This window comes from Mustela nivalis, assembly GCF_964662115.1.
Source record: "Mustela nivalis genome assembly, chromosome: 16".
Lineage (NCBI taxonomy): Eukaryota > Metazoa > Chordata > Mammalia > Carnivora > Mustelidae > Mustela > Mustela nivalis.
Window position 1 is genome coordinate 31,135,063 of NC_139035.1, and position 12,860 is coordinate 31,147,922.

General features: G+C 45.4%; 1 protein-coding gene and 1 long non-coding RNA gene across 11 annotated transcripts in view; both read right to left on the minus strand.

The window, feature by feature from the left end:
* Window positions 1–12,860, minus strand: part of LOC309850529 — a 510,333-nt gene that overhangs the window by 334,697 nt on the left and 162,776 nt on the right. The window lies entirely within an intron of this gene.
* DISP1 (dispatched RND transporter family member 1) overlaps window positions 1–12,860 on the minus strand; it is a 175,179-nt gene that overhangs the window by 30,334 nt on the left and 131,985 nt on the right. For all 10 annotated transcript variants that reach the window (XM_082704532.1, XM_082704525.1, XM_082704531.1 and 7 more), the window contains one exon: window positions 11,275–11,803. In XM_082704532.1, the coding sequence (XP_082560658.1) occupies window positions 11,275–11,786 (512 nt within the window). In that variant the 5' untranslated portion in view covers window positions 11,787–11,803. The remainder of the gene's footprint in view (window positions 1–11,274; window positions 11,804–12,860) is intronic.

The window sequence follows — 12,860 nt, forward strand, 5'->3', positions numbered from 1 at the left end:
GCTGCATAACCAGGAAGAGAAATGTCTTCCAAAATGTCTTCCAAAATGAGGAAAGGACATTTTAGTTTTTCAAAGGCCTTACATCATTCCTATTTCACCCGGCTTGTCGGTAAGAGGCACAAAGTGTAAGTGTTGGACCTGATGGATTTTCATGCATGTGCATGTCCGTGTGTCTCCCACTCAGGTTTGGATACAAGACCCCCCAGCAGGCCAGGAAGCTCCCCGATGCTCCCTCAACCAATTGCCATACTCTGCCCCCACAGGTAAGCAATGTTCAGGCTTCCCTCACCACACTCTGAGTTTTGCCTAAAGGGCTGCCTTTTTTAAAGACAGCTGAAGAGAAAAGTTTCAGGTCAAACCTGGAATAAAATTTAGCTTCGCTCAAACTTAGGAAAATATGTAAAGGTGAAGCCCTAGTAACATTTCAGTGGATGGCTCACAGATGAGCATCCACTGGCCCTTTGTCTCTGATGAGCAACACAACCTCGTCCATCAAGGGTACTCTTGGTTCAATTTTCTGCCATTTATGCTACTTCTGAGTAGGTTATTTAAAAAAATCCATATTGTTCTGTTTCTTGACATTTTAGTTTCTTCCAAAATTCACGATCTTGCCCAAGTCAATGGTATCTACTTACAATAAGCTATGCTTACTTGTGTCTAATTAACAAAGGTACCCAGGCTTCCATTTAAGGGTTTCAAAGTGCTCTCCTCTGATACTTTAGCAGAATATTTGAAGGAAGACGTCCTACATGCTACTGTGAATACAGAGACATCCATCACATGATAGATATGGGCAGGAAGTAGGGATTTGAAAAAAAATTTTTTAAAAGATTTTATTTATTTATTTTTCAGACAGAAACAGAGAGCACAAGCTGTCAGGGGTGGGGGCACAGAGGCAGAAGGAGAATCAGAGTCCCCACTGAGCAGGGAGACTGATGTGGGACTTGATCCTGGGACCCTGGGTCATGACCTAAACTGAGGACAGACACTTCATCAATTGAACCACTCCGGCACTCCGGGGATCTGAAATCTTTAACAGACAAGAGCGGGTAGGAAAACCACAATGAAAAGGTATGGGAAGAGGAAAAAGTGGCTCAGTGAGCAGCACAGAGGCAGGATGGTCATAGCACTCAGGAAGAGCAGAAGCACTCTGGGGCTACTGAGAGGAAACTGTGTACGGACGGGTCATCAGTGGGGGCTGTGAACCACAGAACTCAGGAGAAGAAAGGAGATGGGTGTCACCGGTCTGGGTATCACCGGGAAAGGGGAAGGGGGACAGTCAGCCTGCAGGTCATACAGAGGACAGGCATGAAGTCTAATTACATATTACAAACCCTCAGGGGCGTCGGGGGCAAACTGACATCTGAAGCAGCTGGTCCTATCCGGACAGCTCCTCCATAAATGGCATGTTACCCTTCAAAATTGCAAGATAGACTCATTACTGCTGGCATTTCCACCACCACTGTGTTTGAGTGCAGCGTGGATAGGACACAGAGAGTGGGGAAATGAGGTAGACTCTCCCTTCGGTCTGTGTGAGAAGCATGTGAGGAGCGGCCACTGTGTCCTGGCCTGAAACTCCTGCAGCCAGAGGCCCATCATCTGGATGTGATCAGTGATCTTGGAGGTGAGCCCGTGCAGTGCTTATACCATGGCAGTCCTGACTCGTGAACTTCTGCGGACACTAAGACACCTCGCAGTTAGAGACCAGGACTCACCCGGAGCCCCACACTCTCTCTGAAATGGCACTTCATGGTCTCATTTAGCACTGGACAGAATCAACAGCTCTGAACTCCTTGGGCTGTTTGCAGGATTAAATCAGAGAGCATGTGTAGAACATAGTACAAGGTCTGGTATATGGGAAGGGTTTGATGAAACCATTAATATTGTTAAAAATTTGAGACTTTCTGCCACCGAAATCCATTTTCTTTGCCGAAGACACAGGTACAATGCACGATCAAGTCCCATCTCATAATTTTGAAAGAATTTTACTCATTTATGTGTTTACTTAAGACTGCTATTCATTATACCAGAATACTTTAGAATATTTTTGGTAGTGATAAGCCTTACTATTAAAATTCTTAGGTAATTTTGTGATGGCATTATGGAAGGACATAGTCATGGGATGGCAGAATAAAAATAATTTGAATGTTATATAATCTTAAATGCAATGTTAATGGAAAACTAGTCTTAATCGTGCACATGACCAGACATATTCAAGGAGGTCATGAACACAGACCCCATTAGTAGTTGGTTGTATTTCCACACAAAGCCTCTATTCACAGGTGAGAGAAGGGGAGACACGACTCTTGATGATTACCTTCATCCTTCCCTCCCCATCTTCACACCTTGGCGGCACACCTAAAATCCATGTGAGTGATAATTCACACTTGATTCACACTGATAAAGAACTGCTTTTCTTCCTATTTCAAACCATGCTGAATTTACATCTAAGATACATCTAGACTCCTGATTATGACCATTTCTACCTTCAGTAATGAATGTCTACACTTATAACACACAAGTTTTATATTTTCTTTATGACTGACGGGAAATGCCAGTCTATGAGAGAAAATAAGGCATGTTTTTCAAAGTGACCAAACTGCTACAATGTCTGGTTATGGGCAATCTTTCTGCCGAGTCCCCTTTGCTGTCTTTCACTTCTATACACTTGAGAGCCCAGGTAAACATTTAGTGGCTACTGGTCAGCTGAGAAAATCCTACCTCTATTAAATAATTTGTAGTTTCCCTCCTGGAGACAATAAAAATTTTGCAGAGATGTAATAAAAGATTCAGCAGACACAATGATAGAAACGTGCATTTTGAACATATTTAAAAATCCCTAAGGCAACTTAATCAAAACTGGCAGAAGAGGAATGCCTGACACTTAAAGACGTCTCTCCAGTGGGGATACGGAGGGAAGAGTAAGAATAGTGGCCTCCATTAGTAAGTAGGCCTGGTGACCCGTGGAGGCATTTCTATGCGATGTTCCAAAAGCATGTTTGTGCATACTATACGTGATTCTCTGTCTGTCCCACTCAGACTCAAAGCCCCTCAGCTGGGACAAATCCTACTTATTAGTAGAGTCTAGTCCTAAGAAGCAAGCAAGAAATGATGCTATTTTGTCCCCAGTGATTTCAATAAACAAGAAAGGAATTGTGTTATCCCAAACTGGGGGAAGATGGGTAAGGATGTCACTTCCTCTGCTATTATTAGTGAATTACCTCCTCTTTAGGGAGCGCTAGTTAAAAGGCAGCTCTCCGGCTGGCTGCTCCCTGAAAGGTGAAGGAAGAGGGGCGTGGGAAATTCATTTTCAAATACATTTTGTCTCTGCCACTTAGGAGAAAGAGGAGAGGCAGTAACCAAAGGTTGAAATACCACATGGCTCTGGTCCCATGCAATGCACATCCTAAAAGAGGAATCCAAGAATGCCTTATGTTTTCACAAGGAAACTGTTCAAAGACATTAGAACACTGAATAAAAGGCACAATCAGTTCATTTAGAATAGTTTTAAATGGCTGAAAAGTGGCTTTGGTTAAGAGAAAGCATTCTTCCTCAGCCCATAAAGTTACATCTGCATGGTTTAGTTGGAGCCCATAAAGCAAACAGCCTCATGCGGTACAGTTAACGTTATACTAAATTATAAAGCACGTGCCCTTAAATGTGAGCCTTTGCACACCAGACAACTGCTGTGAGCCTTACCCCAATCATACTAAATAAGAGGACAGCATATACTTTCTTAGTAAGATGTGAATAATAATCACTAACAAGAGATCCAAGAAAAGCTCAAAAAAAGCCAGCAAAATCTTATTAAACTTAACTGACTTAAGAGCAAGGAATGCTGGAACGAAGTCTAAAATCCTCAAGCCAAAATACTCACCAGACACAAACGCTGCTCGAGTAGAATGTGTTTTGGGAGAAGAAGGTGAGGTAAGAAAGTAAAGCCAGAAAAAAAATCAGTAGTGTGGAGCTCAATGTTGGGTTTAATTCTGTGTGTGTGTGGGGGGGGGGGCATTTTAATAATTGGATAATACATTTAAATGCATGCCTCCTAGGGATTGCTTTACAATGAAATAATTTTATTTTCTGGTGATCAATAAGGTGGCCAAAGGCTGACAATTAAAAACTCCTAGGCTAATCCCTAAAAAATGAAGACCCAGAATATTTAGTGTTGGCTGGGGCCCTAAAGTAACCTAAGTCTTAATTATGTGTAAATGGAAACAAAGACTCAGTCTACCATTAATCAGATTTCCATTTAAACTGATGAATGGCAGGAAGAAAATCTGTTACAGTCATCTCACTCACTGAGATCTGTTACCCTGTTCCTGTTCAGGGTTACGGACTTGTCCCTGAACTACCGCCCTTCCTTCCTCTAGCAAACACACTCCCTCCCTGACTCCAATGCCAGGTCAAGGAGTTGGGGGAAACCGTGCAGGATCCCTGAGCCAGGGCCAAGAGGCATAATGAAAGCAGTGTCTCAGGAAGGGGAGGTGGGCAGGCCCAGGTGACCACAGACACAGAAATAGGGTCTGAAGGAATGAATGTGCTTCTTACTAGATACCCAGAGCAGTGCTTAGAAGCAGTAAACTGCTCACATTCCAGTAGAAAGCAACATGCTTGAATCTCAAACTACTAGGTAACGATTCAAACCACTTAATTTGCAAATCCATGTAGAACATGGTATCACATCTCATCCTACAGCTTCTCCTTTGAGTTTGCTTTCTAAATTCATAAAATACATATGAACAAAGATTTCGGGAATTCATGGTTCATCCACCAGTTTTATAAAGTCACTCTTGCGGGACCTGCAAATATCCTGGAGGGGGCTGGGGCTGAGCAAACAGAAAGGTTATTCCTGGCCAACTTCTGGAGTAAAGATTCCAGGTCCCACCTGACTTTCTCAAAGGGGCTCCAGAGCCGGGTAAGATGGCAGCTTGGGAGCTGTGTGAGGGCCTCGTCTCTACATGTCTTCCTTTTCCTCCTTATAAACGAGTCTGTGATTTTTTTTTTTTTAAGATTTTATTTATTCATTTGAGAGAGAGAGAAAGGGAGAGAGAGTAGAGGGTGGGGCAGAGGGAGAGAGAGAATCTCAAGCCAGCTCCGCATTGAGCTGAGATTCCAGAATGAGGCCACATGGCACCGCCCTCCATGCCCCCACTCCATACTCCCACTCCCATCCCCTTTAGGCCTCCAGCTCCTGCCGCCCCCCACACCCTCACTCCCACCCTCTCCAGACCTCCTGCTGCCCCATCCAGACCTGCTCCTGTTGCCTCCAGTCCCCCCTCCAGACCTCCTGCTCCTGCTGTCTCCCCATGCCCATCCCTTCCAGGGCTCCTGCTCCTGTGGGCCAGGTTTAGGAAAGGCCCTGAATCCCTCTCTGGGACTCACATGACTCTCTAGATTGTGTCTGTGCTCAGACAGCAGCTGCGTTTGCTCCATGTCTACCCACCGAGACCATCATGGCCCCTGATGCCAGTGACCAGTCTAACTTCATGAGCTTTCCTTAAAAAGTTTAAACTCTGTGAATTTTTCATTACATAAGATGTTCCAAGAATTACTGTTTTGTGATCATTCACTCAACAAATATTCACTGAAGGACACCTGGGTGGCTCAGTTGGTTGGACGGCTGCCTTGGGCTCAGGTCATGATCCTGGAGTCCTGGGATCAAGTCCTACATCGGGCTCCCAGCTCCATGGGGAGTCTGCTTCTCCCTCTGACCTTCTCCTCGCTCATGCTCTCGCTGTCTCTCAAATAAATAAATAAAATCTTTAAAAACAAACAAACAAAAAAACAAAACCCCACAAATATTCACTGAGTTCCAGCTATGCTGCAGGCACAGTTTATATCCAAAATACCAACCAACTGGCTAGATACCTTGTTTGTGCTTAAAAAAAAAAAAAAAAAAAAGAGAGAGAGAGATGTATTTTTATGGAGTTAATTTGTTGAAAAGAACATAAAATAGCATAGCAATCAAAATTCTCTTAATAAACATTAAGTTATATAAATTCTTTTAAGTGACAGCTAGCCATCCACTTACATTTGGAAATTGGGTGCTCTCTTTGGAAATAGGGTATAAACGATTGGCTCTTCTTGAAGAGATGTACCTGATCCTTTCACTTGGGTTTACTGTTGGTCAAATTTCTTAAGTTTCTTTAAACTACTTTTTAGCCAAAAGAAAAAGAGAAAAATTAAAACATTTCTTTTTTTCCCCCCTTCAGTCTCTAAAACAACTCTCACTGACACAGAAAGGAGGTGAAGAAAGAACATGTTTGCCTCATTCCAAAAAATTAATCAGTTTTATGAAAGAAAGAGGGCATTGTTTGCTGACATGTACTATGAAAGCAGAAGACGACCAAGGTCCAAATTCTGAAATGAGCATTTCACAGCCCCCTCTGAAATCCGTTCCTTTATCCACATTATTCTCTCAGAGAAGTCTTACCATAAAACAGGCCTTCACCCCATCCGCCTGCCAGACGGACTGACTTGGGCAAGCAAGCTTGGAACATTTTAGATTTTACAAATATTATCCTATTTTAAAAGTTAATTTTGACTACTTTAAGGAATTTAAAAATAACCTCAGTTTCAATGAACTCAAGATTCAATCTTACCAGATTTCTAAAATTAACCCCATACTCAGATGACATATTAACATTAGCACAGTGGCTCTGGGTCCCCTGGGCAGGGAGGCCCGCTTATTCTCTATAATCCTCTCCTTATCCAGACGGCGAGTCAGGGACCGTCTGCTACACTTGTTCTTCTGGGGGCTAGGGTCAGTGGGGACAAGAGTGAAAAGCAATACATCATGCGTTTATTTCAGCCAGGAGTCAACCATAGCTTGATTTCTGAAACAAGACTAATGGAGTGAAGAGCAGCAGCTAGGAGAAAGAGAAGAAACAGGAACACACCAGAAGAGAATGGTGACTCCCATCTTTGCAGAGACAGAAGGGAAGGCCAGGAGAAACGAATGCCTGCCCGAGACATGAAGACAGCAAGTGGCCTGGCCAGGACTCATGTGGGCGTGTGTGTGTGAAGCCGTGTGCACACCCCTCACCTGGCACGGGGAGCAGGGGAGAAAGAGCTGGAAGAGTGAAAGGCGAGTCATAAAGTAGTGGCCGTGGTGCCTCCCAGGATGGCTGTGTCTCCCAGAAAAGCTCTGTCTGACACTGTATTGTAGACCTGCCATCGACAAATGAAATGTGCAGATAGCTTTGCTTTCAGGTTCATCTAAATAACATGGCAACGGCTTTTGTGGGTGTAACTGGGGCCGCTAGAGGGTACCAATCCACTACAATGTTTTATAGTTGGGAGGTTTTAAGTCCTTTAGATTTTTGAAGAAAAGGGATTTTATCTTTGGACATTACCCTATGATACAGTAAGCAAAACATAAGCAGTCAAACCCCAATTAACCAGAATCATGTGGACAAAAAAAGGGTATCATTCACTGTCAAATACGGCCGTCACTCTACCTCGCTGGAGCTCCATTTGTTACCACAGAGGTCAGAAGGAACCTCAGTTGCTCCAAGAGAAAAGAGAGCCTTGCCCACGGAAACACCCTAGCAGAACGCACATGTCCAGTATGGAAGCCCCAGGCACAGGTGAATGGTGCCCAGGAGACTTAGAACTAAATTCTGAGGTTCACTGGGCCCTGTGAGCAGCGCGCAGCTAAAGCATGCAGTGGGACCACCCCATCCTCCAACACGCCTGCCCAGCAGTCCCACCATCTGTAAGTAAAGGCTCATGATTATGTTGCTCTTAGTAAGAGAGGAAAACAGGAGGGAAGAATTTATGCGTCTATGATCTGGTTCTCCTGAATATATGGAAGAGCGCCGCAGTTTCACTTCTGGACCTTGGGCACCTACCTAGAGTCCACACAGGCCCAGACTCAGACCACGTCCACACCACCCCCGCCCCTCTGAAGGTGAGGACCACGCGGTCTGTACCTCTGCTTTCAGCACCTGACACCAGGTACGTAAGTACTCATTGACTACTTGCTGAGCAATTGAAGCACTAACCTGCAATTTTTCCACTCATCACACAGCATCTTAGAAAAGCCATCTGGTTTGAGTCTAGTGATTAGGGCAAATCACAGACACTGGGATCAGCATCAATGCCAGGTTCATGCCACAATGCTAGTGAAGTGTTCACTGGGATTTCTCTTTCAAATGTCCCAGCTAAAGAGAAATAACTCAATCGCCAGGGCTCAGGAAAGGGGAAAAGGGTGGATCATTGCAGAGCACGAGCATCACAGGAAGGCAGTTTGAGAAACAATGCTCAGAGCTGTCATTTGGCCTAGGGTGTTATGATATACTGTACACCAAGAAACCAGATTTCAGGAAGTAGATTCTCTCCTAACATAAAACAAGAATTATCCCTTCCTACTTTTTTTTTAAGAAGAGCTGAAAGCAAGTAGTGTCCTAGGGGAGAGCAAACAGAACACCTCTGAGCAAGTGAGCCAGATGCTGGAAGAATCCAGAAGGACAATAGGAGAAGGTGACACACGCTACAAATGGCATATGGCACAATGTTTGGGGCGGGGACAAGGTTGTGCCCTGTTGTCAGCTCCTTTCATGGGCTCCTCCATGCCAAGCCTACTCAGCAGCACAGCTCTTGAGCCTCTGGCAGTGGGGCACACTCAGAGTGACCATCTGCCTGCAAAACTACCTTCAGGGAAGTAGAAGTGTGCTTGCTGGGCACCCAGAACTCACATCATCCCTGCCATGATCACGAGTTTGGGACTTGCCAAGCATCATTCATGGCATCCTCTGCCTCAATTGGAAACAGCTCAGAGCTTGCACTGGGAATCTGCTATTTCATTCATAGTCTCATCCTGTTCATAATTACATTTGCGATGCCCGGCACGCACTCAGAAAATACTGTTGATTGTATAAATAAGTAAATGTTGAAACTAATATAATCCTGTATGTCAATTATAGCTTATAAAGACATGTCTTAAGTGAAGTATGTGATAGACAAAACTGTGAAGAGACACTCCTGTACAGACGTCTGTAGAAGATTCCATCTGTTACACGGAGTTGATCAAAAGGCTCAAATTCTTGAGAAACATTCTGGATAGGAAACATTTCTCAAGGAATATTCCACTTTTTCCTCCAACTTTTCTTGATAGACAAATATGACATTTTTATCTGTTTTTTAATGCTATTCTATTTATTTATTTTTTATTAAAGATTTTATTAATCTATTATTTGAGAGAGGGAGAACAGGCGAGCAGAGGGGGAGAGAGAGAGAGCATCTTAAACACTCCACCCAGCATGGAGCCTGACATGGGGCTCGATTTCATGACCTCTCACAAGCTCATGACCTGAGCTGAAACCAAGAGTCACCCACTGAACTGACTGAGCCAACCCCATGCCATCTTATTTAAAGCTGTATGAACACAGGACTCTCATCCCTTTAAGAATACATACAGAGACGCTATGGTAAAGTCCTGCCTGTGTATTAAAACAATGCGTTACCTGCCTATAGGTTTAATATTTTCTGAAGTTTTTAAAAAGTGGGATCAGCCTCAAAATATAGAGGTATCTGTCTCCCCTCACATCCTGCAACCATATAACTGATGATTCTAAAGTGTCAATATCAGTGGCCAGATAATTTTAAAGTCAAACACTTCCACAGTTTAATTCAAAGTAGAAGGAGCCTAGAACTGGTCAGGTAGCACAACGCTATCAGGACAAGCCTTCAGGGAAATAGCTTTGGCCCATCCTTCGCGTAGTTCTGTGACTAAAACACTCTCGCCCCTGACTTGGAAAATGTATTTAGAAACTGCAAGAACACACTGCAGAGGACAGTCCTCCGAGACCCACTGTCATTCCCCATCTCCCTCTGTGTTTTTTTTAAAATGGTGAAACCAGATAATGTCAACAGCAACCCAAACCTGATAAAGGTGTAAAGGATCCATTCCTCAACAACCCCTTTCCGGATCTGATCCTTTTTTTATGGAGCTATAATTGACATACAGGGTTATATTAGTTTCAACATGATTTGATGTTTGTATACGTTATGAATTTAGCACCACAATAAATCTGTCACCACTCATAGTTACAAAAGCTTTTTCTTGCCATGAGAGCTTTTAAGATCTCCTTTATTAACCACTTCCAAGCACATAGCCCTGTGTTCTTAGCTACAGTCCGCACACCATATGTATGTGACTTCCCCAGGACATACTTCCCAACTGGAGGTCTGACTGACTCTGTAGGTGACAGTGAGCCTGTCCCAGGTACACAGTGCATTGTGACTCAGCAACAGAGAGGCAAACTATGCGGCAGTGAGTCGTGTTTCCAACACTATGCTAAGTGGAAACCATGGGACACTGACGTGTACACACTGTATGACCACATTTGCATGAGCTTTCCAGGCAAAACCAGCACGCGGTAGCAGAGCTCAAAGTGGTGATCGTGTGGGAAGACAGCAGGAATGAGGAGGAGGTGGCTGGAGGAAACGTTCTCTGTCACCCCAGAAAGAAATGCTCCAAGTGGGCGGAGGTGTGGACCACAAGGCTCAATGCCGATGGAGTTGTGCGTGTCAGACTGGCGCATCTCCCTGGGTGTGAACTCTCCCCTCACTGGCAAAGGAGAGTGCTTTCCCAGCTCACTGAAAGCTCATAACCCACAAATATGAACTAATACTTGGTCTTACAAAGCACTCAGTGTTTCAGAAAATACCAGCATCGCTCACCTGCAGTTCGTGTGGAAGACACAGAGCAGAAAGCACGCATTGGGCTAGAGCGGGTGCCAGACACGACACAGGTGTGCCCAGCACATTTCCGTCTACCAGGCCCCAAAACACTTCATAAAATGTAGTTTTCAGAGACCTACGCTGCAGATCGACAGGGTCCCCCCTTGAGAGATGGTCTGATCTCAACAAGGTCAACCAAAGCACATGAACAGAGCTGGTGGACACGCTGCTTGGAAGCACGCGGAAGTGCCTGCTTCATTGTCATAAAGGTTGCTGACCACCAAGACTCCTGTTCAGGCAGCCTTGTCACAGATGTAACCCCCATGAGTAGTAGCAACAGCTGCTGACAGTAAAAGCTTCATGGAACGTTGTAAGTCAAGGCCACCAGGACAGCGAACTGACAGACAGGCAGGCAGCACATGAGAGTCGATCAACGGATGAGACAGGGACATATTATTTCACATGCATTCTGGTTTCCTCCCACTGACACCTGTGGGCTCCTCCCTTTGGGGAAATTGACACAAGCAGGAGCATTTGTGCCTACTTGGTGGGGCACAAAGGTGAGCAGAACCTGTGTACACTTACCTGAAGCCGGCCACATGCGGCTGCCCGGGCTGGTGTGGGAAACGGCCAGGCCATGCATGGTGCAGGCAGAAGGGCGGAGAGGGCTGCAGGCAGCACGCAGCCTGGTAGACGGGCGTACGGCTGGGGCACAGAGGTGCAGAATACTCGGAGTGTGGCTGCAAGCAGCATGAGGCCAGAGCAGAAGGCGGGGCGGGGCCAGCCTCGGGCCGGCCCTCTGGGTGACTGCTCTGGCTGGCCAGGGGCCGATGGAATGGGCACGGGTGGCAGCATGGGGACAGCATGGCGGGCGCTCTTTGGTGGCTGTCCATGGGCAGAAAGGAGGACTTCACGGTGCCATTGACCTGCAGGCATCCATTCGGACTCACTTTAGTCCTCAGGGCCTCTCTGGCTGCAAGCTGCTGGGTGGCGAGGTCCCCGTCACAGAGTGGGACGGCGCCGAGGGTGGGAGCACTGGTTGTCACGCTGCCATTGCCCAGACCCACAAAATCACTGTTTCCATCGCTCACCGCCATGTTCTGACTTCTTGGCCCTAAGAGAGAAAATGATATAAAATCAGCCATTGACAGGCAGACAGGCAAAGATGCAGACAAGACAGGAAAGATACTGGAAGGAGTTGAGAGTGCAGGGAAAGCAGCAGCCTCTGCAAGGGGCCCAGCAGCCCCATGCACCTGAAGAGCCACCGTCCCGCCCACGCCTCCCCACCTCTGCTTTTGGCCCTTCTCTCCCTGTCCTTGTCCTCAGTGTGAAGGACGGGGTAAGACTTATCGCATTTTAGGGGAGGACAGGGAAAGACAGAGCACCAACATCACCCTTCGACTCTTCACCCAGGTGTGAGCCGTTAGGACACAGGAGTAATGGAAAAATGAAGGGCCACCATGAGGACAGTGAGTTGTGTAGTTTAAAATAATTTGGATATTTTTTTCCCCCTAAAGATCTTTATTTATTTATTTGACAGAGAGAGACACAGCGAGAGAGGGAACACAAGCAGGGGGAGTTTGGAGAGGGAGAAGCACGGCTCCATCCTAGGACCTGAACTGAAGGCAGATGCTTAACTAATTGAGCCACCCAGGCACCCTTATTTTGAATAATCTTTTTAAAAAGATTTTATTTATTTATTTCACAGGCAGAGATCACAAGCAGGCAGAGAGGCAGGCAGAGAGAGAGGGGGAAGCAGGCTCCCCGCTGAGCAGAGAGTCCGATGCGGGGCTTGATCCCAGGACCCTGGGATCATGACCTGAGTCGAAGGCAGAGGCTTTAACCCACTGAGCCACCCAGGTGCCCCTAATTTGAATAATCTTAAGAATGTCTTAAGACATTAGAAAAATCTCAAGAAAATATGATCTTTCCCCTAAGTCTCTCAGGTCCTAGAATAAGAAGAAACAAAAGAAAATAAAAAGCAATCAGCTAAGCCAAGATATCAGACACCAGAGTTTTCTCTCAACTGATGATTAGAATGCTTAAAAAATGAATAAGCATGCCATGTAAGCTGCCAAGAACGTATTACTTTGTCCTCTATGTTATGTAGCATTGTTTGCACATGAGAAAAAGAATAGTACGAGTGGGATTTGCTTGAAATGAGGTTTTTG